The sequence below is a fragment of the Pyrus communis genome, chromosome 2 (genome assembly GCF_963583255.1).
Source record: "Pyrus communis chromosome 2, drPyrComm1.1, whole genome shotgun sequence".
In the NCBI taxonomy this organism is placed as follows: Eukaryota; Viridiplantae; Streptophyta; class Magnoliopsida; order Rosales; family Rosaceae; genus Pyrus; species Pyrus communis.
In genome coordinates, this window is record NC_084804.1 from 34,544,528 (window position 1) to 34,566,931 (window position 22,404).

The 22,404-nt window shown below is 38.5% G+C and overlaps 3 protein-coding genes and 1 pseudogene across 4 annotated transcripts; 3 read left to right on the top strand and 1 right to left on the bottom strand.

Moving 5' to 3' along the window:
- The first annotated feature begins 3,276 nt into the window (after positions 1–3,276).
- On the top strand, positions 3,277–6,431 carry LOC137726620 (putative UDP-glucuronate:xylan alpha-glucuronosyltransferase 3). Of its 2 annotated transcripts, none has more exons than XM_068465557.1 (4): positions 3,277–3,358; positions 3,957–4,163; positions 4,363–5,000; positions 5,322–6,431. In XM_068465557.1, the coding sequence occupies exons 1-4, from the start codon at positions 3,294–3,296 to the stop codon at positions 6,350–6,352; spliced, it is 1,941 nt and encodes a 646-aa protein (XP_068321658.1). In that variant the 5' UTR covers positions 3,277–3,293; the 3' UTR covers positions 6,353–6,431. The 2 variants fall into 2 exon arrangements, with proteins under 2 accessions (XP_068321658.1, XP_068321659.1); XM_068465558.1 differs by lacking the exon at positions 3,277–3,358 and adding an exon at positions 3,683–3,849.
- A 6,809-nt stretch (positions 6,432–13,240) lies between these two features.
- Positions 13,241–16,476, top strand: LOC137726586 (uncharacterized). The gene is made up of 5 exons (XM_068465522.1): positions 13,241–13,619; positions 13,870–13,943; positions 14,028–14,203; positions 15,614–15,722; positions 15,986–16,476. Exons 1-5 carry the CDS (start codon positions 13,358–13,360, stop codon positions 16,292–16,294), a joined length of 930 nt encoding a protein of 309 aa, XP_068321623.1. The 5' UTR covers positions 13,241–13,357; the 3' UTR covers positions 16,295–16,476.
- Positions 16,477–16,646: 170 nt separating this feature from the next.
- On the bottom strand, positions 16,647–17,214 carry LOC137721127 (uncharacterized). Its single transcript, XM_068460242.1, has one exon. The coding sequence runs from the start codon at positions 17,138–17,140 to the stop codon at positions 16,748–16,750; it is 393 nt and encodes a 130-aa protein (XP_068316343.1). The 5' UTR covers positions 17,141–17,214; the 3' UTR covers positions 16,647–16,747.
- Positions 17,215–18,501: 1,287 nt separating this feature from the next.
- Positions 18,502–22,021, top strand: LOC137726167 (pentatricopeptide repeat-containing protein At3g09040, mitochondrial-like; annotated as a pseudogene).
- Positions 22,022–22,404: the final 383 nt, after the last annotated feature.

Below are 22,404 nucleotides of genomic sequence, written 5' to 3' on the forward strand. Positions count from 1 at the left end.
AATTTTAAAGAATTTGAATGGATTGTGGTGAATTGTGGTGGAAGGATTTGAAATCTTAAGGGGTGAGGTTGGATTCTTTTAGTCTTGGTTATAGCTCTCAAATCCCACAAAATCCACAACTTATTGAAATCCTCAAAAATCTTAATTTTTTTTTAATACACTTAGATTTGAATAGATTTTAAAATCCTTTAAAATCTTTTAATTGACTACACCTAGATTTGAATAGATTCTAAAATTCTTTAAAATCTTTTAATTGACTACACTATGATTTTAAAGTCTTTTAAAATCCTCTCAAATCTGAGTTTGACTACAACCTCTTAGTCTTCTCAATATTAAGAAATGAATAAGACCAAATAGGTGTACCAAAAACAAGAATAGGATGACCTAACCCACAAGGCAAAGCCAAAGCCAAGTTCCACGAATTGACCAACCGTCTCCTAACCTCGTTTATGTCTTAGTGACTCAGCCAACCAAACTCACTCCATTCCATCACATAATACGGCTCTTATAATGACTTTTGTTCGGGTTGGATCTGTCCTTCGCACAGCTTTCCGGGGTCTTGCTTGTCAGGCAAGGGTTGCTGCTTGGTGTGCTGCAATATGAGTTTGCTATTAGTTTGAATGGTGCCTTTGTTGGGTCTTTGTTAGGCCTTGAGGTTCACAATCAAAACTATTATAAATCTAAGCGTACTAATGTTATATTTGTATAACAGATTGTTTTTTTTTTTTTTTTTATTATCTGGGTTGATTACTTAAGCCACAAGTTACTTAGACTTTTTGATCTTATTGGATTATTACAGATGGGTTAAGTCCGTATAAGGTTTTTTTCTTGTCTTGTAAACAAGGACTTTTACTCATAATATTGTATGTCCAGATAAAGCGAGTTCAGGACCCTTCCAACCATTTCTTTGATTACAATTAATACTAAAGAAGCAAGGTTAATTAGTTTAGCCAGATTAATCATAGATGAAACTTTGAACGAAAAGCAGTTGAAAATGAATCAAAAACACAATGGAAGATGCATTAAATAACATATCTACTCTATGTAAGCACAAACAAAAGAGACTTGGGCAAGATTATAACCTTGTCAGGCAATATTCATCTTCTTGCGACCACCTCTCTTTGTGTTTTACAAGGGTTGTAATGTTTGGAGAATGAAATATAAAACAGGTTTACTAAAGGGATTCGATACTACAATACTGGAAAAAGGTAGTAGAGCTTCTAAACCTTGACAAAAGATGGCTTTCTATGGTTTGCTGCGACTGTGTTTTGAATTCCATCACACACACGACTCTTATAACGACTTCAAATCTGTTTGCTGTGACTGTGTTTTGAATTCCATTGTTTCTTTTATATAAAAAGGGGTTTTCTAACTTTAATCCTTGAAGAAGATTGAAATTTAAAATAAACATGGTGTTAGATTACATATTGATTATAGTTCTTTGATGTGGCTTTAATTCAAAATAATTAATGTGTATTTTATTCAATGTCTCCCATTATTTAAATTTATTAATATACACATTTTAATACATTTTTTTACCAAACAAAAGTTTTTTTAATATATTAATTTTATTTAACATTATTCAAACTTGAAAAACTCAATTAATTCTACCTAAATATTAGTATCGAAATGTATTATATTGAATTAATGTATTTAAATGTTAGTACCCAATAGGGATGATAATTCTAACCTTTAAACCCGATAACCGTGGATAACCGTCCAAATGGATTGGATTTGGATATGAAAATTTGGGTATGGTATGGATATGGGGAAAAACCTTGAACTTTATTTGGTTATGGTTTTGGATATGGTTATAGGGGTTCTCAATCCGTATCCGTCTCCGAATCCGACACGAATATATATATATATATATATATATATATATATATATTTGATATATAATATAATTTTATTCAATTTACCGAACCCTCCCATACTAATTCATTATGCATGCATCAAACCCTATACTATCTTTATTATGCACCAAACATCATGCATGGGGCATACCAACAACCTCATCAATTCAGTAGTCTTATTGTTATACTCAACCAAATTAATTCATTGAATCATTTTATATATCAATTATCAAATATTACAAGTTTATCAGATTCATCTTTCTTCAAGAGTCCCACTATCAAGAAATTGGTGCATGTTATCATGAACAACTTCAAATATATTGTTAGTTTTTTGTAATTGGATGTTGCTACTTAATGACGGAATTAGTATCTACTAAAATTTATAATGCGTCAATTGGATAAATATAATTTATTTTATTTTTTTTGTTTTTTGACGAAGATGGATATAACCGATAACCGATTGAAAATCCGTTACCTGGTGGATATGGTTATGGATAATCCCCGATGGTTAATTTGCTTTTATGGATATGGTTAATTTTTGTGGTTATGGGAATGAATATAGCATTTCCGTCCCCAAACCGAACCGTTGCCATCCCTAGCACCCAAATGTATGTACCTAAATGTATGCACCAAAATGTATTATATTAAACTAATGTACCTAAATGTGTGTACCGAAATGTATTATATTAAACTAATGTACTGAAATGTATTATATTGAATTAATGTACCTAAATGTTTGTATTTTAATGTATGTACTGAAATGTGTGTACATAAATGTATGCACCAAAATGTATTATAATGAATTTAATGCACCTAAATGAAGAAGACAAAGTATATCGAAATATATTGTAAAATAAAAATTAGCTTATCTAAATGTTTACAACAAAATATATTACGATGAATGAAATGAAAATTATAATTATAATGAAACAAAATTAATACATTAAAATTAGGAAGAAACAAGAAAATAATTAAAACATAAAAAATATAATTAATAAATGAGGTGATTAATGTATCAAGGGACTAAAATTAGATTTTTATGTATCAATGGACTAAAATTAGATTTTGATCTTACTCATGATTTTAGTTTAAAAGTCATCGTTACCAATGATTAAAATGAAGTTTCCTAATAAACAAAATCTCAAAAACAACACCAAGAAATAAGAATCATAAACGAAGAATATTGTGTGCAACAAAAATATTGTCACGTGCACGTAATGTTATTTTTATGTACTGACGAGGGGGATGAATAACTTTGTATTTTTTTATTTCAATGGGAGCGAATAACATTTTTATGGTCAATGAGAAAGTATGTTGTTGTTGTAGTTGTTATTACTACTAGCATATGTCCCACATAAAATGAAGTTTCCTATATATAAGAGAGAGGTGTGTGTATATATCAAATGAGGAAATGCTTCAGTTGAATCAGCAGAAAAGATGAGAGGCCCCTCCCCTACTACAACTCCCACTGAAACCAGACACCGCCTTTCTTCACCACCTCAGTCAGTCTCTCTCTCTCTCTCTCTCTCTCTCTCTCTACATTTTAAATTTTCATTTCTTAGTGATTTAGTGTAGCTTGACTTCATTTTGATTGGTGAAACCAGACACCGCCTTTCTTCACACCTCAGTCACTCTCTCTCTCTCTCTCTCTCTCTCTCTCTCTCTCTATCTACATTTTAAATTTTCATTTCTTAGTGATTTAGTGTAGCTTGACTTCATTTTGATTGGGGTGTTGATTCTTTTAGCTCCATACTAAGCATGTACGGAATTCTCTTCGCAAGAACGAAGTCGGTTTTGTATCCACACATGTTCATATGTTTTGCTGGCGACAATCATATCAACACATTTGGAAGACATAGGCTTCGTGATTTAATTACCAAACTCTAGATCGCCTTTTTCGTTACATATATGTGAATGTATAGTTGCAGATGAAGAGAAGGCTAGTTTTGTTAAGGGGAAATAAAAAACACACGCTTCTCATGCAAACCCCTTAGTTACTGCTCTCTTTAGTTTTTATCCATTACATTTGTCACTCTTTGTACTTCTTTCACTTGCCATTTAGAATGTGCTCATCTTTTACGTATCCCTTTTATGTTTCAGTGAAGACACCAACAAAAGAAGGCCGCAGAGAAACAAAGTTCTTAAAGATATTGAGAAAGCCCTCCACTTTCACGCTCAAGAAAGAGCCTTAAACTGCAAGCTTACCTTGAAATTGGTGTTGATCGTTCTTGTATTCGGGACTTTTATGACGCTCCTTCTATCTTCTACTGTTTATAATACAGATCACCTCTCCAGCTCTGTATCTCAGTACGTCCTATGAGCTGATCACCTTGTTTTCACTTCTTGTTTCGTGGTATTTGTTTACTCTTAATTAGGTATTTTCTTGCTTCAACATTCTGTCTCTTTTCTGATGTTGAGGCTTTTGAAAGTTTTGTTTTTCCTCATTGCTTTCTCTCTATCTCTCTCTCCAGTGCTAATAGTTGTAACATAAGTTTATTGGCTGCAGCCTAACTTCTCAATGCAGATGGATGAAAAGGAGCGTTCCAGCAGATTTACGTTATATATCATCTTTACACATAAACTGGAGTGAACTTTTGGACTTTGTTGGAAAACTTACTCACAAAAATGATTATCGGAGAATTGGCCTATTAAACTTTAATGACAATGAAATTGACAATTGGAAGGAGCTCTTTCCAGATTCTGAGCAGGTTGTTCTGCATCTCAACTATGCACCAACCAACATAACATGGGAATCCCTCTATCCTGAATGGATAGACGAAGAACAAGAATCCGAAGTTCCTACTTGTCCCTCTCTACCAAAGCTTCTAATTCCTGAAAGTTCACCGCTTGGTCTGGTTGCTGTCAAGCTTCCCTGCAACAAGTCAGGCAGTTGGTCAAGAGACGTGGCTCGTTTCCACTTGCAGCTTGAAGCAGCAAGGCTGGCTGCGTTACCGGAAGGATATCACCCAGTGCATGTGCTTTTGTTGACTGACTGCTTCCCCATTCCAAGTTTATTCACTTGCAAAGATCTTGTTAGACGTGAAGGGAATGCATGGCTCTATGGACCTAAACTTACTACCTTGAGGGAGAAGCTACAGCTCCCTGTAGGATCATGTGAGCTTGCAGTTCCTCTCAAGGCTAAAGGTAAGAGTTAAACCAGTGTCTTGTGTTGCTTTTTCAATTATTCTGTTTCAAAGTTGGATTTTTCTTTTGAGTCGTTTTTGCGCAATGAAAGCTTTTGGTATCCCTCTCTTCCATTACTCTTTCTGTTTTCACTTTTAAGTTTCCGAAACTTGGTGTTTCCGTATCCTGCAAAATGTGGAGTTTAGTTCATTCGAAATGAATTACTTATTTAATAATGCATCTCACGAGAAAATAAATACAAGTCATTGTTACTTTGAAATTCTACAGAGCTCTCGTAACTGCATTATACTTGAGAGTGATCAAATACATGTTTGTACACAGAACATTTTGACTCGGAAAAACCCCACCGAGAAGCATATGCAACAATCCTACACTCTGCAGATGTATATGTTTGTGGAGCCATTGCTGCAGCGCAGAGCATCCGTATGGCTGGTTCAACACGAGATCTTGTGATACTGGTCGATGAAACAATCACTCAGTACCATCGGAGAGGACTGGAGGCTGCTGGGTGGAAGATCCACACAATCCAAAGAATCAGGAACCCAAAAGCTGAACCAGAAGCTTACAACGAATGGAACTACAGCAAATTCCGTCTTTGGCAGTTGACTGATTACGACAAGATCATTTTCATTGATGCCGACATGCTTATACTTCGGAATATCGATTTCCTGTTTCAAATGCCAGAAATATCAGCCACGGGAAACAATGCTACTTTGTTCAACTCAGGTGTGATGGTCGTCGAACCATCAAATTGTACATTCCAGCTGCTCATGGATCATATCAACGAAATTGTATCCTACAACGGTGGTGACCAGGGGTATCTGAATGAGGTATTTACATGGTGGCACAGGATTCCGAAACACATGAACTTCTTGAAACATTTCTGGGAAGGTGATGAGCCGGAGATAAAGCAAATGAAAACTCACCTCTTTCAAGCTGACCCTCCAATCATCTATGTCCTCCATTACCTTGGTAAGAAACCGTGGCTTTGCTTCCGCGACTATGACTGCAATTGGAATGTCGATTTTATGCAGGAGTTTGCGAGTGATGTTGCACATAATACGTGGTGGAGAGTACACGATGCTATGCCAGGAAACTTGCAAAAGTTTTGTTTGCTTCAGACACAGCAAAAGGCAGGACTAGAGTGGGACCGAAGGCAAGCGGAAAAAGCAAATTACACTGATGGTCACTGGAAAATTAAAATAAAAGACAAGCGTCTTAAGACATGCGTCCAGGATTTCTGCTCCTGGAAGAGCATGTTACGGCACTGGGGTGAAAAAAGTTGGACAGATAACGCTACTGTTACTCCCTCACCACATGCACTTACTACTTCATCGGTCACTTTTTCTTGACCTGTTTTCTTCTTTTGTACTCGATGACATAAATCAATAAGAATGGGACAAAGAAAATTGTATCTCCTTACTTAGTATAGCTCAACAACTGTCTTGTAAAATTCTGTACTCGTATTTCCCTATACCTATTTTCATCAAGGTGGCATTGATTTTTCTTCACTTTCGTGTGCTTTCTTAGGCTGCAAGCCATGATATAATGATTCGTAGTCATCTGAAAAATTTGTATTTAGATGTTAGCTAGTGTTGAAGAGAAAGTTACCAAAGTAAATAGTAATGACCAGCTGTCAAAACTTAGTTAGGAAAGTCACCTTTGTAATTTACCCTTTATGTTTTGGTTTGTTATTCTTAGCTTTCCTATATACACTCTTTGTAACTTAATCATTAAGAAATGAATGAACATTTCTCAATCTAGTATCACGAGGCCTTCTGTCTTCCGACTCCTGATCCTTTGGGAAAATTTTCTTACCTACCAAACAGATCACTTTCGTTATCTTTCGTATTCATCCATGGCGGCCAATTCTTCTCACTCCTCTTCTCCAGTGATTGAACCTCTTCCTCCTTCTCCAATGCACATTGAGTGCCCTACGACTGCCAATCTGACCTCTTCTCCGATGAACACAAACCCTAATTCTTCTATCCAGGCATCGATCAACTCGATCACGATCAACAATATCGGCAGCATGATTCAAACCAAGCTGAATCGCCACAATTATCTTGTGTGGTGATCTCTCTTTGAACCGATCTTCTGCCACTACAAACTCACCGGCATCTTGATGGATCTGAGTCTCCACCGCCTCGATTTCTTGCTGATAATTTTGGAAATCTCATTTCGATTCTGAATGTTTGAGATTTGGTACGAAAATGATCAAAACATCATTATATAGATCAATTCCACTCTCTCTGAAGATCTGATTCCATTCACAGTTGGTGTTCAATCTGCGCATGACCTCTGGCTTAATTTTGAAAAACGCTTTGGATGTGTCTCTCGCTCTCACATTTATCAACTGCTCACGAACTAACAATCAGCTACCAAGGGTTCCTCCTCTATTTCTGAGTTCTTGCAGCGCATGAAGGAGATTATTGATGCTCTTGATGCGGCTGGCGCTCTTGTTGATGATCATGATTTGCTTCTTATTATTCTTAATGGACTCCCTGATGAATATGATTCTTTTGTGGACTCGATTCAGTTTCGATTGGCTAATACTTCGGTTGATGACCTTCATGGCTTCTTGCTTAGTAAAGAAATGGCTATTGCTCGTAAGAAACAAGCTCAAGGATCTTCCATTGTTGAATCTTATCAAGTTCTTAACTCCATTCAAGTAACTTCAACTCTCCCTCCTTTGTTTCCTACACCTCAGGCATGCACTGCTCAGAACACTAATCTTTCTAACTTCACCAAAGGCAATTCTCAGCGCCATAACAATTCTTACAATCGTGGAGGCAATCACTATCGATCCAACCGCTACAACAATAATTCTTACAATCGAGGAAGAAATCGTGGTGGTTTTCGTTATTACACAAATACTTTCAAAGCCAATCCTTGCCAAATCTGTGAAAATCCAAGTCATCTTGCTATTGACTGCTCAAATCGGATGAATCCTAATTTTCAAGGCCGAGTTCCACCAGCTAAACTTGAAATGTATGCAAACACTAACACTACTTTTCCTCCATGGCTGCTTGACTCTGGCTTAAGTTCTCACATGACCAATAATCTTAACAATATCCAGAATCCACAACCATACAATGGTCCTGACAAAGTATATATTGGAGATGGCCAAGGTTTGCCAATTCTCACTCTTCAGCACCATATCATGCTTATACTGCAATCAAAGCTTCTCCTACTACTTGGCATCAACGTTTGGGGCATTCCACGTTTAAGACTTTGCAATCTGTGCTCTTAAAGTCTGCCTTGCCTATTTCTAGTTCCCTTCAACAGTTTTTCTGTTCAAATTGTGTTTTAGGCAAATGTGCCAGTTACCATTTCATAATTCTATTTGTAATACATCTAGACCTTTAGAGTTGGTTCATGTAGATGTTTGGGGACCAGCTCCATTGCTTTCTGTAAGTGGCTATCGGTTTTATGTCATATTTGTTGATGACTTTACCAAATATACTTGGTTGTATCCCTTTAAGTACAAATCAGATGTATTTTAGGCTTTCATTGCTTTTCAAGCACTTGTTGAAAACTTGTCTGGCTATAAAATTGGAACCTTGAGATTTGATTCAGGGGGTGAGTTTCTCAATTCTGATTTCAAGCACCATCTTTCTGTTCATGGCATTCAACATTAATTAAGCTATCCACATACACCCTAGCAGAATGGTTGTGCAGAAAGAAAGCACATGCATGTTGTTGAAACTGCCAAGACTCTTCTCATTGCTTCTAAGGTTCCACATCATTTTTGGGTAGAAGCTTTTCTCACTGCAGTTTACATGATTAATAGACTACCTCCGGTGTCTAAATCTTCACCATGGGAACAATTCTTCAAAAAGTGTCCAGATTACTCTCAACTTAGAATTTTTGGTTGCAGCTGTATCCCTTGGCTTAAACCTTATACTAAGTCAAAACTAGACCCTAAAAGCAAGCCATGTGTCTTCATTGGTTACAACCTCTCTCATAAGGGATATAGATGCTTGGATCCCTCTATAAATTGAGTTTATGTATCTCAACATGTCTATTTTGATGAAGCACATTTCCTTTTCACAATTCCAACCTTTTTCAACAACAACAAACCACATGTTCCTCCTTACCTCATTCTTTCCCATTTTCTCTCACCTTTCCCAAACTCTACTCTCTATCTCAGCATCTTCCCATTTCACAATCTACCTCACTCTCTCAACCTCATACAACTGCTCCAAGTTCTCATTCCCTTCCAAATTCAAACCCTGCACCTATACTCCTACCTGTTTCACTCATTCCAAACCCTGCACCAAGTTCTCATACTCTACCAGAACCTGCAACTACCATTGCACCAGCCTCATTATCCGCAGTCTCTATTCACCATATGCAAACTCGATCTAAATCAGGGATCTTTAAACCCAAAGCCTTTACAGCAACTAAACATCCACTCCTTCCTCACTTTGATACAGAATTTGTCTCATCTACATATCTCCAAGCCTCCAAGTATTCACATGGAGAGCTACAATGCAGGATGAATTTAATGCCCTCCAAAACACTAGAACCTGGAAACTTGTACCCTATGATTCTACCTACAATATTGTTGGCTATAAATGGGTTTTTCGGATCAAAAGAAAACCTGATGGATCTGTGGACAAGTACAAAGCTTGACTTGTTGCAAAAGGGTACAATCAGCAAGAAGACATTGACTACAATGACGCTTTTAGCCCAGTGGCTAAACCAGTAACTTTTATAATTCTTCTCATTCTTGCAGTTCAATAAAACTAGTTTATGCATCAACTGGATGTAAGCAATGCATTCTTGCATGGCTTCTTGAACGAAAATGTCTATATGTCTCAACCTCCTAGCTTTATTGGTCAAGATCATCCCAATCATGTTTGTCATTTGCAAAAGTGTCTCTACGGCTTAAAGCAAGCCCTTCAAGCATGGTTTGAAAAACTTTAATCTGCATTACTATCTATGGGTTTTCAAGCCTCTCAATCTGATCATAGCTTGTTTGTTCTTAAATAACCTATCTTGGTCCTCGTCTTAGTCTATGTAGATGATATAATAGTCACTGGACCCTATTGCCTGTGCTAATGTGATTACTCAACTTAGTGCTCAGTTTCCAGTTAAGGACTTGGGGGGTTTGCACTATTTTCTTGGCTTGGAAGTTACTCGATCTGCTTCAGGAATTTTTCTTCATCAGTCCAAATATATTTTGGATCTTCTCAAATGAACTAAAATGGATGAAGCAAAACCTTGCATTACACATCTTGGTTCTACAAAATAGGATCTCATAGGTTATCCATTAACCAACCTTGAAGAATATCGATCAATAGTTGGGGCACTTCAGTACCTCATTTGGACTCGACCAGATCTTTCCTTTGCAGTGAACTTAGTGTGCCAGTTTATGCACTTTTCTTAAGAACCACATTTTCAGGCAATTAAATGTATCCTTCGATACCTTAAAAGCACTCTTAGACATAGTTTATGGTTCCCCAAAACTGCTTCACATCTTACACTTAAAGCATTCTTGGATGCTGATTGGGCACGGTGTTCTTAGGATCGACATTCTACTGGTGGTTTCTGCATATTCCTTGGTTCCTCCATCATTAGTTGGAGTGCCAAGAAGCAACACATTGTTGCTCGTTCATCCACAAAGGCTTAGTATAGGTCCCTTGCTCACACTGGTGCATAATTGACATGGATATGCAAACTGTTCATGGATATTGGATTTCAGTTGCCTTCTCTACCTCAAATTTGGTGTGACAACATTTCAACCATTGCATTGGCTTCCAATCTTGTGTTCCATGCTCGTACCAAGCATGTCGAGATCGATTATCACTATATCTGAGAGCTAGTCCTTACCAAACTTCTCACAGTTCAGTTTGTGTGCAGCCAAGAGCAAATTGCTAATATTCATACCAAATCTCTTCCCAGACAATGATTTCTTCACCTTTGTACCAAGCTTTCACTTCAACCTTCTCCGTTTAGCTTGAGGGGGTGTGAAGTGTGACATCCCACATCGCCCAGGGGAGTGATCCTTAAATGTATATTCCCATCCCTACCTAGCACGAGGCCTTTTGGGAGCTCACTTGCTTCGGGTTCCATGGGAACTCCGAAGTTAAACGAGTAGCGCGCGAGAGCATTCCCAGGATGGGTGACCCATCGGGAAGTTCTCGTGTGAGTTCCCAGAAACAAAACCGTGAGGGCGTGGTCGGGGCCCAAAGCGGACAATATCGTGCTACGGTGGTGGAGCGGGCCCGGGAAGTGGTCCCCCCCCCCGGGCCGGGATGTGACAATTTGGTATCAGAGTCTAACCCTGGCCGTGGTGTGCCGACGAGGACGTCGGGCCCCTAAGGGGGGTGGATTGTGACATCCCACATCGCCCAGGGGAGTGATCCTTAAATGTATATTCCCATCCCTACTTATCACGAGGCCTTTTGGGAGCTCACTGGCTTCGGGTTCCATAGGAACTCCGAAGTTAAGCGAGTAGCGCGCGAGAGCATTCCCAGGATGGGTGACCCATCGGGAAGTTCTCGTGTGAGTTCCCAGAAACAAAACCGTGAGGGCGTGGTCGGGGCCCAAAGCGGACAATATCGTGCTACGGTGGTGGAGCGGGCCCGGGAAGTGGTCCCCCCCGGACCGGGATGTGACATGAAGAGAAAGTTACCAAAGTAAATAGTAATGACCAGCTGTCAAAAGTTAGTTAGGAAAGTCACCTTTGTAATTTACCCTTTCTGTTTTGGTTTGTTATTCTTAGCTTTCCTATAAATACTCTTTGTAACTTAATCATTAAGAAATAAATGAAAACATTTCTCATTAAGTGTCTGTCTTGTTCCAACTTTCCAGATACATTTTATTATTTTGAGTACCAGAGAAGTATTGGCGTAATTCTTACCTTCGTAGGCAAGAAAAGTTCCATTTTCTTGGTATTTCTGATGTAATTGACACTAAGAAGGTAAAAATCATCAATCCCTGATGCATTAACAAGAGAAGTTTGGAAAATCATCGATGCACTGTAATTCTCTTATCCATCATCTGAAGCAAAACATCGATATATGCTCGAGACTCGAGCAGAAGGCACTGGTTTTCCTTCATTTCTCTCCAAAACAAGGACAAACAAGATACTCCCAACCTATTTATTAAGCATTGACATTTGCCAGAGACCACCTCGAACATGGAAAGGCAAACTAAAGAAGTGCATAGAGTTACCACACTATTCTTTCATCTTGTATTCGTTCATGTTTCTTTTAGTTAAAGATTGTAGTGGACCAGGTTTCGAAGGTACCACCTTTCCAACATATGTTATACAGTCAGGTTTATGTCACCTGCTCATCTTTGGTTCCTAAACTTGATAAATTTGCTAGTCCTGCATGTGTATACAAACAAGTAACGTCTAGTCCATTATTGCTCGTTTGTATTTGCCTGACCATCTGCAAATTCCAAGCAAATGGATTCTTATTCGTCTCAAGTTTCAAACTATAGGTATGTGTCTGATGAAGAGGGTCACATGAAGTCGAGTGATGAATGCTTAAACCCGAATGGGCGGGTTTTTTTCATAGTCATAACCTGTACGAATCCAACTCGACATCAGCTCGATCATTTTTTGTGTTGATTCTTTGCATGACCATACCCAACCAAACCGAACCCAATCCAACCCGATCGTAGCCCAAATTAATTGATGCACATGTTAAATCCAAGTCCAACAGCCAACACCCTTCATAATATCATTTAAGCTTTGTATGAATTAAGAGCTTTTATAGTTAGCCTGAAGTTGATTCTCGGATACTTATTACCATTTCATGTGGCAAGTAATGTACACTATTAGGGATGACAATGTGCAGATTGGGTTATGATGTGCCACATCCCCATAACATAATTTGTTTATTTTCCTAGAACCTAAAACCTTTTAAAATGAAAACAAGGTGGTTTCGAATACGAGTTTCAAATAGATATCCCAGTAATCATAACCTAACCAAAACTGGACAATTTACTCGACGATTACCCATAATTGCAAAATACTCAAAAATTGATACTCAAAACCAAACTATTAGGTTATATGGGGATCAGATTTGACTGGTTAAATTGTCATTGCCACATACAACTAGTATTTATTAAGATAAATACATTAATTAACGTGTCATATATACATTATTTGTTATGTCATGTACACATTATTTGTTAGGTCAAATGATACTCAAATATGATACAAAAGAGTAATTTCCTGGATTAAATACATTACCCTTAATATCCCAATCCTAATTTAATCGAACGCATTTGAACTCCGCCGTTGGTCTGCTGAAGCTCGAGCAGCCCAAGGGAATTCAATTCAATTCAAATTCTGAACTCTGTTTCCGCTTTTCTCACTGTCAGAAGGAGAAGCAATGGACTCAACATTGAATTTCATAGCCTCTGCAGTTACATTCTCGCCAATCACATCCATCGCCAGGCCTTCTCTCTCACCTCACAACCTCTCTTTCCAATTCCTGCCATGCCCAATTCCCTTTATTCCAAACAAGTCCTCTACCCTCCGCGCCCGCAAGCCGAACTCAGAGCCCGAGCCACTTCTCAAACCCACCATTATTGATGAAGTTTCAGAGGACGACGAAGACGACGACGTTATCTGGGACGACGAAGACGACGATGGTACTTCTGTAAATTCACCTGTTTCCTCTTTTTATGGCAATTGCTTTAGGGTTCTGGAATTTGAATGTTTCTTTGTAATGCTGTTTTGGTGCTTGTAAAGTAGTTAAGGAGATAATGGTGGATTATGCTTTGATGGGTAGCTGTAAAATCTAAGCAATGGCAAAAATTACCATGCTTTTACTCATATTTTTATTATCCGAAAATTCGGCCACAACTGTTTAATGTTTTAAGTGTGTTCTTAATCATATAGACGCATTAATGGATGATGAGGGTGATGATTATTACGAAGAGGATGAGTTTGTGGCGGATGCTGCTGAGCACTACGTAAGTTGTGTGCGTGAGTTAGTGGCAGTGCACTGTAATATTAGGGATTGATCGTATCTAACGACCTTTTGCTTGTGTATCAAGGCTGGAGATGGAGGCGGAGGTGGTGGAATTTCTCTTGCTGGGACGTGGTGGGATGACAAAGCACTAGAAATAGCTGAAGAAGTTATTCTGTCCCTTGATGGCGACTTGAAAATTTATGCGTTTAAAACGTTGCCAAATTTCAACATTCAAGTGCGCATTGAGAAGCTTTCGAATAAGTAAGCATCGGACCAAAACTAAATGTGACTAGTAAATAGTAATGGAGATACTTGTTAACCTACAATGTATAGGATATTAGTTTGTGATGCATATTCCATGCTTGCCATGTGTAAGAGCGTATCTTGACAATTCCAGATTGCAATCAAGAAGTTGATTGATGTACCTGCTGAGTATGTCAAAATTATGTTTGATGTTGGAGGTTTTATGGAAATGGTGTTACCTTGAGTAAACAGTTCTCTATTTTTATTTGCCAATGTCTTCAGAGTTCTTCATGTTCCTTTGTTGTAACAACTCGTCATGGCTGTTCTTCTGTTTGCATCTAATTTCCAATCATCGTCAATATAGCTGGAAATGGCGATAGCTATTAGATGATGGTACTGGATAATTCTGGATCCTTTGCATTAGAAGTTAAATGGTAAATGTCTGATTTGTCGGTTTAATTCTTGTTCTTTTGCTAAAGGTTTCATCTGAAATTATCATTTTTTCTAATCGTCCATTTGGATGTGGGACTTTAAGTTCCTTGGAAGTTATGCTAAATTTGTTAGGCATGCACTACAAAAGTTAGATAGAGTGACTATGACTAGAAGCAATACATATAAGAGAATTTTGAAAGGTGTCATTTGAAAGTACTTTGTTTAGTGTCTTTGTAGTGTTTTGTAGGATGCTTGAGTAGTTCTTTGGTACCGTTCTTGTAGTTCATTTTTAACAATCGAGTCTAAAATCCTTCGTACTTCAATGTCCCTTCTCCAAACATAGCATAAAGATTTGATGGATGCAAATTTAAAGGAGGAACAATTGACCTAAAAAGATAAGCTATTAGGAGAAGGGATAACAAAGCATATCAAGCACAACTTAACTGCACACACTAACACTTCCTCTCATGTGTAGGGTGTCTACAGAAACTTAACCAAACTGGACCTTACATGTGCACAATAGAAGTTACCAGAACCAAGACTCGAGCCACGACTCAATAACATGTCTCTGCAACTATGTTAACTTGCCACTATCGCGGAAAAGCTTAAGGTACTATATGACACATTGACACTACCAAAAAGCAACATAAAAAACAGGTTTACTTGCCAATTTAAGTTTTCAACAGCCGGGAACAAGTGGAGTCTGGGTAAGATTTATATTGTTACCAGTAAAACACTTGAATACTTCTCATGCAATAAGAATTAGCGATTACTGAAATCTTTGTAGGCCGTAATCAGACCAGTTCATCTAATATCTAATGCGGGTGTGATAAAGTACCGGTATTGGTTGAATTTCAGTTCCCAACTTTTCTCATTTGTATTTGTTTTTCCATTTTCTTGTTAGTAGACAAATCAAATCTGTCTGTTAATCTCCACAAATTGTGTAAGCTGTCGTATGAATGCCTTTTGAGCTCAAACCACATGGATTTACTACAGATCCGGCTCCCCGAGTATGGAAGATATTGAAGCTTTTTCTAGAGCCTATAGGGCAAAACTGGATGAAGCAGAGGTTGCTAAATCACTTCCTGAGAATTTATCGCTTGAGGTATACTTCTATTTCTCTCTCTTGACTTTCTTGTTACCCTTTTCTTGGTTTTTATTCTTTGGCTTGTCATTTTTCTATGTTAAGTGGTTGGGAAGACATACATTACAGATTTCTCGGAATAAAACCGTAAGTAAAGGCTTGCGCTTGGTTGTCTAGGTTTTTACCATGGATTAAGCTGTAAAGCTGAAACTTCTGAAATTTGTACTCTCTCATTGTTTGTGTTTTTATCTCGTGGTTCTAAAGACATATGTTTTTGCTTTCAGGTGTCATCTCCAGGCGTTGAAAGGGTAGTTCGGGTTCCACATGAGTTGGATCGGTTCAAAGAACGACCTATGTATGTGAAATATGTCAGTGAGACAGCTGAAACCGGTGCTCTGTCCGAAAGTGACGGTGTTTTCAGGCTCGTTTCTTTCGATGTGGAAACAAAAAGTTGCATTTGGGGTTTAGCAGATGTAAGGATTAATAGAGAAAAGGCAGGAAAAGGAAGACCACTCAGCAAAAAGCAGCGGCAGTGGCAATTGAACACACCATTTGATTCCTTAGTTTTGGTTCGATTGTACTCTGACATTTGATAATTCTTTCTGTAAATTACTTCCTGACTCAACAAACGTTGATGTAGTGCAAATGTGCAATCGATAATCGAATTCGCGTTTCTAACACACCTCTTCTCTCGATTGACTCGATGGCTAACCATGGTCCGTAATTCTATTGACACTAGGAAATATAGGGTGTAAGAACCCTAGAAAATGGCGGCAGGCCCCTGCCCGCCAAGAAGATTAGGAATTAGGCTCTTACCGCTGTCTGACTAGCGTCTTTTAAAACCTTGTTAGGAATGCATGGATTATTCTGGAGATACGAGAAGAGGGACAAAGCTCCATGCTGTCAACAAATAGGAGGGTGTCTATAAAATTACCAAAATTCCAATAAGCACGAACAGAAATCCTCATTGAATATATCAAACTTCAACATTCACACATCTCACTCTACTAGATTTTACAAGTAAACATGTCATTAGCGTACTTAGGTTAGGTGTTGTTGGAAGCAGCAGCTTTGTCCAGAATGTCGAAAACCTTTTGAAGGGTCACGTCCTCCACAATAACAACCTTGTCTCTTGATTTGGAGCCCGACCCGATCGAAACCTGCCGTCTTTTTACCCCTAAAACCGAGCTCATGTACTCGACCAGTGCCGCATTCGCCTCCCCGTCCTTCGGCGGCGCGTCGATTTGCACCCCCAACGCCTCGTCGCTGAAATCCGTGATGGCGGCGATTTTGGAGCCGGGCTTGGCGTGGATGGTGATGGCCACGGACGACGGAGGTACCGACCGAATACAGGCCGGGAAGTTGTTGCTGTCGGACTGAGTTGGCTCCGCAGGGCTCGCCGACTTCGCCTTGGCCTTGCCTTTCTTGCCCGGTGCCATTTTTACTTTTCTTGTTTTTCTTCTGTATTCGCATTGGCCCTTTATAAAGGTTCAAAACAGTTTTAATCCTATAGTCCCTGTATAGAGACCTATAGCTTTGATTTAGATTCAAGTTATTTTTATTATAATGCTCTTTCTTCTTGTTTAATTAGTTTTATTTGCAGGATCTAAATTTATTATTGAGTATGTTTGTTTTGGTTTTTGGTTTTTATCTTATTTTTTGACTTAAATTTCTTTTTTTCATTCAAGGTAATCTATATCGGATAGCATTTGTAGATTGTCACTTAGTTGCAGTACAATGACATTTAAGTTTTGTTTTAGAAGAGTTTTTGTCCTATGTCCTCCCCTTTTGTATTCTTTTTCTTTATGTTTCAGGAGGGGTGTTCTCCCTTCTCTGTTTTGGTACTCGTTAACTTATGAGGGGTATGAGAAAGTCCATCCTACTAAGGCAATAATTGCCCCATCAATTGAGAAAAAGGCAATTATTGGCTTAGTAAATGGTAAAGGTCTGAGTGCATATTTACTTTGTAAATGAATTGCTCGGGCAATTGACATTAGAAAATTATTTTTTTTAAATTAATATTATGCTTAATTTCAAATAGAACTTTTAACTAATCTCGTCATGCTACGTGTTATTATCTGCAATTACAATCTCGTTTTGTCATGCCACAGTTTATATTATCTTTTTTGGCATTTCTATGTATTTTTATAATTCTATAATTTTTTTTCTAATTTAATTAATATGGATGGTTGGATTACATTTTATTTTTTATTTTTTTTAAACAATCCAACAATCCATATAGTCCACGTTGGCCCAATAGTAAAAATATAATTTTTTAGATTGTTTTTGTTGAAAAAATCTGGACCATATGATAGCTAACCATTAGAAACCTAATGGTTGTTGGGTAAGTGTGCCTGCAGTGTGGGCCCTAGCGTCTGGGTTTTGGTCGGCTGACATGCCATCATATGTGCGCTTGACACCAAAATAATATATAATGTATCTGATGTTAGGCTGGGCGTCAACCTAAAATCACATGGCCTCAGACGCTCACTCGAGCTATCCTTGGATGATTGTTCAATCCGTTGGTCTTGGGCACACGTGTGGCCCGACTGATTAAGTTGGGGTGGTAATGATTGTTAGGATTTTGGGGGATTCAATTGCCCAATTTTCAAGATAATTGTGTAGTGGGTGGGCTTGCTCTAAGGTTTTTGTCCTTCCTTGATGAAGTGTAACTTTTTCAATAAATTTCTCTCATATATTCATTTAAACCACGAAACCACGAAGAGTTTTTATAAACAAAAGTTAGTTCAAATGAAGAAGATCGCACAAGTTAAGTAAGGCTTGTTTTAGTGAACAAAAGTTGGGCTCCTGGAGGGAGCGGTTAGTTGGCCCCACTGACATTCTTCTTTGGCGCGCTCTTTTGTCATACCATACAATTTTGGAGCCAACACCAAACGACACGCACCCGTCTCGGTTAAGGCTGGCACCAGTGCGTCATGAGTCAATGTGTCTCAGACCTCCTCCCTCCAAAACCTTACACTTCTTCCACCAAAAGCACATCCTCTCTACTATTCCGTCCGAGTCGGTCTGCCAAGATGGAGCATCTGAGTCCTATTACACCCATCTCTTGCAGATATGTCTATAGTAATGCAAGTATATTCAGACCCGTAAGGTGTTCGACGAAATGCCTGACAGGCTACTAGCTCGTGCTTCCAGGACCTGCAAGGCTGTCCACGCCCGCAGCTTGACATTTGGGATTGCATCCAAAGGGCTTCTGAGAAATGCCATTCTGGGTTTTTATGCCAAGTGCGGTAATGTGGATTTTGCCAAGAAGGCATTTGACTGCCTTGAAAACAAGGATGTGTTTGCTTGGAACTTAGTTTTGTCAATGTATTCGAATAAGGGTAATGCCAAACGAGTTCACTTTCGCAATGGTTTTGTCTGGTTGTGCAAGATTGGTTGATGTTAAATATGGTAGGCAAGTTCATTGTGGTGTTATTAAGATGGGGTTTGAGTTGAGTTCATTTTGTGAAGGTGCACTCATTAATGTGTATGCCAAGTGCAATTGTATAAGTGATGCACGATGGGTATTTGATAGTGTGTTGAAGTTGGATACAGTTGCTTGGACAACAATGATTTCAGGGTATGCTCAAGCTGGATTGCTCGAGGAGGCACTTGAAGTGTTTAAAGAGATGCAAAGAGTTGGTGGTTTTCTGGACCAGGTGAATTCGTGACCGTCATAAATGCATGTGTTGGTCTAGGAAGGCTAGATGACGCATGTGAGTTGTTTTCCCAGATGCCCAATTCTAATGTTGTAGCATGGAATGTGATGATTTCTGGGCATGCCAAGAGAGGCAATGAGGAGAAAACTGTTAACTTTTTCTTGAGAATGAGGAAATCTGGCAAAAAACCGACAAGATCCACACTAGGAAGTGTTTTGAGCGCAATTGCTAGTTTAGCTGCTCTAGACTATGGCTTGCTAGTTCACAATATGGCAGTAAAACTGGGGTTAGAGTCTAACGTTTATGTGGGAAGTTCCTTAATCAATATGTATGCCAAGTGTGAAAAGATGGATTTGTCAAAGAAAATATTTGATTATCTACCAGAGAAAAATGTTGTCTTGTGGAATACGATGCTAGGGGGTTATGCCCAAAATGGGTATGCCAGTGAAGTTATAGAATTGTTTACCATTATGAAGGGGTATGGTCTTTTCCCTGATGAATTTACCTACACTAGCATTCTTAGCGCATGCTCTAGCTTGGAATATCTAAACATGGGTTGTCAGTTGCATTCACATATCATCAAGAATAAACTTGCATCAAATTTATACGTGGGAAATGCATTGGTTGATATGTATGCTAAATCAGGGGATCTGAAGGAAGCAAGCAAACAATTTGAGCTCATAAGAAATCGAGACAATATATCATGGAATGTAATTATTGTTGGATACGTACGGGAAGAAGATGAAAACGAGGCTTTTAATATGTTCCGAAGAATGAATTTGCATGGAATTGTGCCTGATGAAGTCTCCTTGGTAAGTATACTAAGTGCGTGTGCAAATGTTCAAGCACTAAAGATGGGACAACAAGTCCACGGTCTCTCAGCTAAAAATGGGTTGGAAACAAGCCTCTATTCTGGGAGCTCCCTTATTGACATGTATTCTAAATGTGGGGTCATTGGCAATGCACGTAAAGCTCTCTATTATATGCCCCACTGGAGCGTGGTATCTGTGAATGCTCTAATTGCTGGTTTTGGCTATAACAACTTGGCAGAAACCGTTAATTTGCTTCATGAGATGCAGGAGATAGGATTGAACCCAACTGAAATTACTTTTTCAGTCCTTCTAGATGCATGTAGTGGACCTCTCATGTTAACTCTGGGAAGGCAAATCCACTGCATAGTACTAAAGAAAGGCCTTTTGTGTGATGTTGACTTTTTGGGTGTCTCTCTCTTAGGTATGTCATGAATTCCCAAAGCAAAGTAGATGCAACAGTTCTTTTCTCGGAGTTCCCAAAGCCAAAAAGCAAAGTATTATGGACCGCTATGATCTTAGGACTCAGTCAAAATGATTGCAGTGAGGAGGCGCTACAGTTGTATCAAAAGATGCGTGGCCATAATGCTCTACCCGACCAAGCAACATTTGTTAGTGTTCTTCGAGCATGTGCTGTCATTTCTTCTTTGAACAATGGTAAAGAGATCCATTCCCTCATTTTTCATACCGGTTTTGATCTGGACGAGTTAACTTGTAGTGCCCTTGTAGACATGTATGCTAAATATGGGGATGTGGGTAGTTCTGTGCATGTTTTTAAAGAAATGGGTACTAAAAATAGTGTCATTTCTTAGAACTCAATGATAGTTGGGTTTGCTAAAAATGGTTATGCAGAAGATGCATTGAAGATCTTTGATGGGATGAGACACTTTCATGTTTTTCCTGATGATGTCACATTCCTTGGTGTTCTCACTGCATGTAGTCATGCAGGGAAGGTAGTTGAAGGCCAACAAATGTATGATTTTATGGTTAATAAGTATAGTATCCAACCAGGGTCTATCATGTTGTCTGCATGGTTGATCTTCTAGGCCGGTAGGGATTTCTTAAAGAAACAGAGGAATTTGTTGACAGACTAGATTCTGACCCAAATGCTATGACTTGGGCCACATTACTTGGTGCTTGCAGATTACATGGAGATTACATAAGGGGACATCGTGCGGCTGAGAAACTCATTGAGTTAGAACCACAAAATTCTTCAACATATGTGCTGCTTTCTAATATACATGCTGCATCAGGAAACTGGGATGAGGCTATCTCTTTGAGGAGAGAAATGAAAGAAAAGGAATTGACGAAGGTTCCTGGTTGTAGTTGGATTGTAGTGGGACATACAACAAATTTGTCTGTTGCTGGGGATAAGTCTCATCCTAATGCTGGTGAAATCATTGCAGCTTTAAAGTATTTGACAGCAGTAATGAAAGAAGAGGGCTATGTTGATGAGACGGATTCTTTCTTGAATGAAGAAGAGTGAGAGATGCTCCTATCCCTATGGTATTGAGGCCAATTGCATATTGTAACACTATGCATGAACATCCCAAGGCCTCTCCCCCTGCAAGACTATGAAACCCGAATTAATATCTCAGTAGTATTCTTCAACTTCACGAGAGAGATGTTAACCAGGGTCAGACGTCATGCAGGGTATGTTGATGCCAATGTCAGTGCCTGGAGGAACTTTGGTTTACTATTTTGTTGAAGCCGAAACAGACACTGACAAGGAAGCCCCTTGCACTTTGTCTCGAACATATACTGAAAAGGAAGCCCCTCACTTTGTCTCTTTGGTCGTTGGTTCCTCTTGGTCCTCTGCAATGGAATCCAGTGAACATATCTTGTAATAGTGAGCCTCTTCATGTTTCTTAAAAAAAATTTGAGGTTTAAATTTATAGGTTCCTTATTTTTTTTGTTTAATATTTTATGAAGCTGCTGCTTTGTATTTGTTTTGGTGTTTCTTCTTTGTCTTCTTTGCCATATTGATGATTCACTTTATCATTTTTTACTTTTGATAATTTTGTTGCTCAATGCTTCAGGGATGTAGTGACCTTGTGGCTTTAAAATTTTGCCGTGAAATTTGAATAGTAATGTCTTTGGGCATGAAATATGTTCTTGCTAAGTGCCATGAATGTAGGGAAATAAATTCATCTATAGCATGTTAAAAGGGAAAACTGGTTTTAGATGAGCAAATTCTCATTCATAGTAGTGTCAGATTGTACAATTTAGACG

Bases quoted from the DNA above. Each gene is read 5' to 3' on its own strand.
- LOC137726620 (XM_068465557.1), top strand. From the start codon at position 3,294: ATGAGAGGCCCCTCCCCTACTACAACTCCCACTGAAACCAGACACCGC. The intron at 3,359-3,956 runs GTCAGTCTCTCT...TTTATGTTTCAG, and splicing joins CGCCTTTCTTCACCACCTCA to TGAAGACACCAACAAAAGAA. The intron at 5,001-5,321 runs GTAAGAGTTAAA...GTTTGTACACAG, and splicing joins AGTTCCTCTCAAGGCTAAAG to AACATTTTGACTCGGAAAAA.
- LOC137726586 (XM_068465522.1), top strand. From the start codon at position 13,358: ATGGACTCAACATTGAATTTCATAGCCTCTGCAGTTACATTCTCGCCA. The intron at 13,944-14,027 runs GTAAGTTGTGTG...TTGTGTATCAAG, and splicing joins CGGATGCTGCTGAGCACTAC to GCTGGAGATGGAGGCGGAGG. The intron at 15,723-15,985 runs GTATACTTCTAT...TTTTGCTTTCAG, and splicing joins CTGAGAATTTATCGCTTGAG to GTGTCATCTCCAGGCGTTGA.
- LOC137721127 (XM_068460242.1), bottom strand. From the start codon at position 17,140: ATGGCACCGGGCAAGAAAGGCAAGGCCAAGGCGAAGTCGGCGAGCCCT.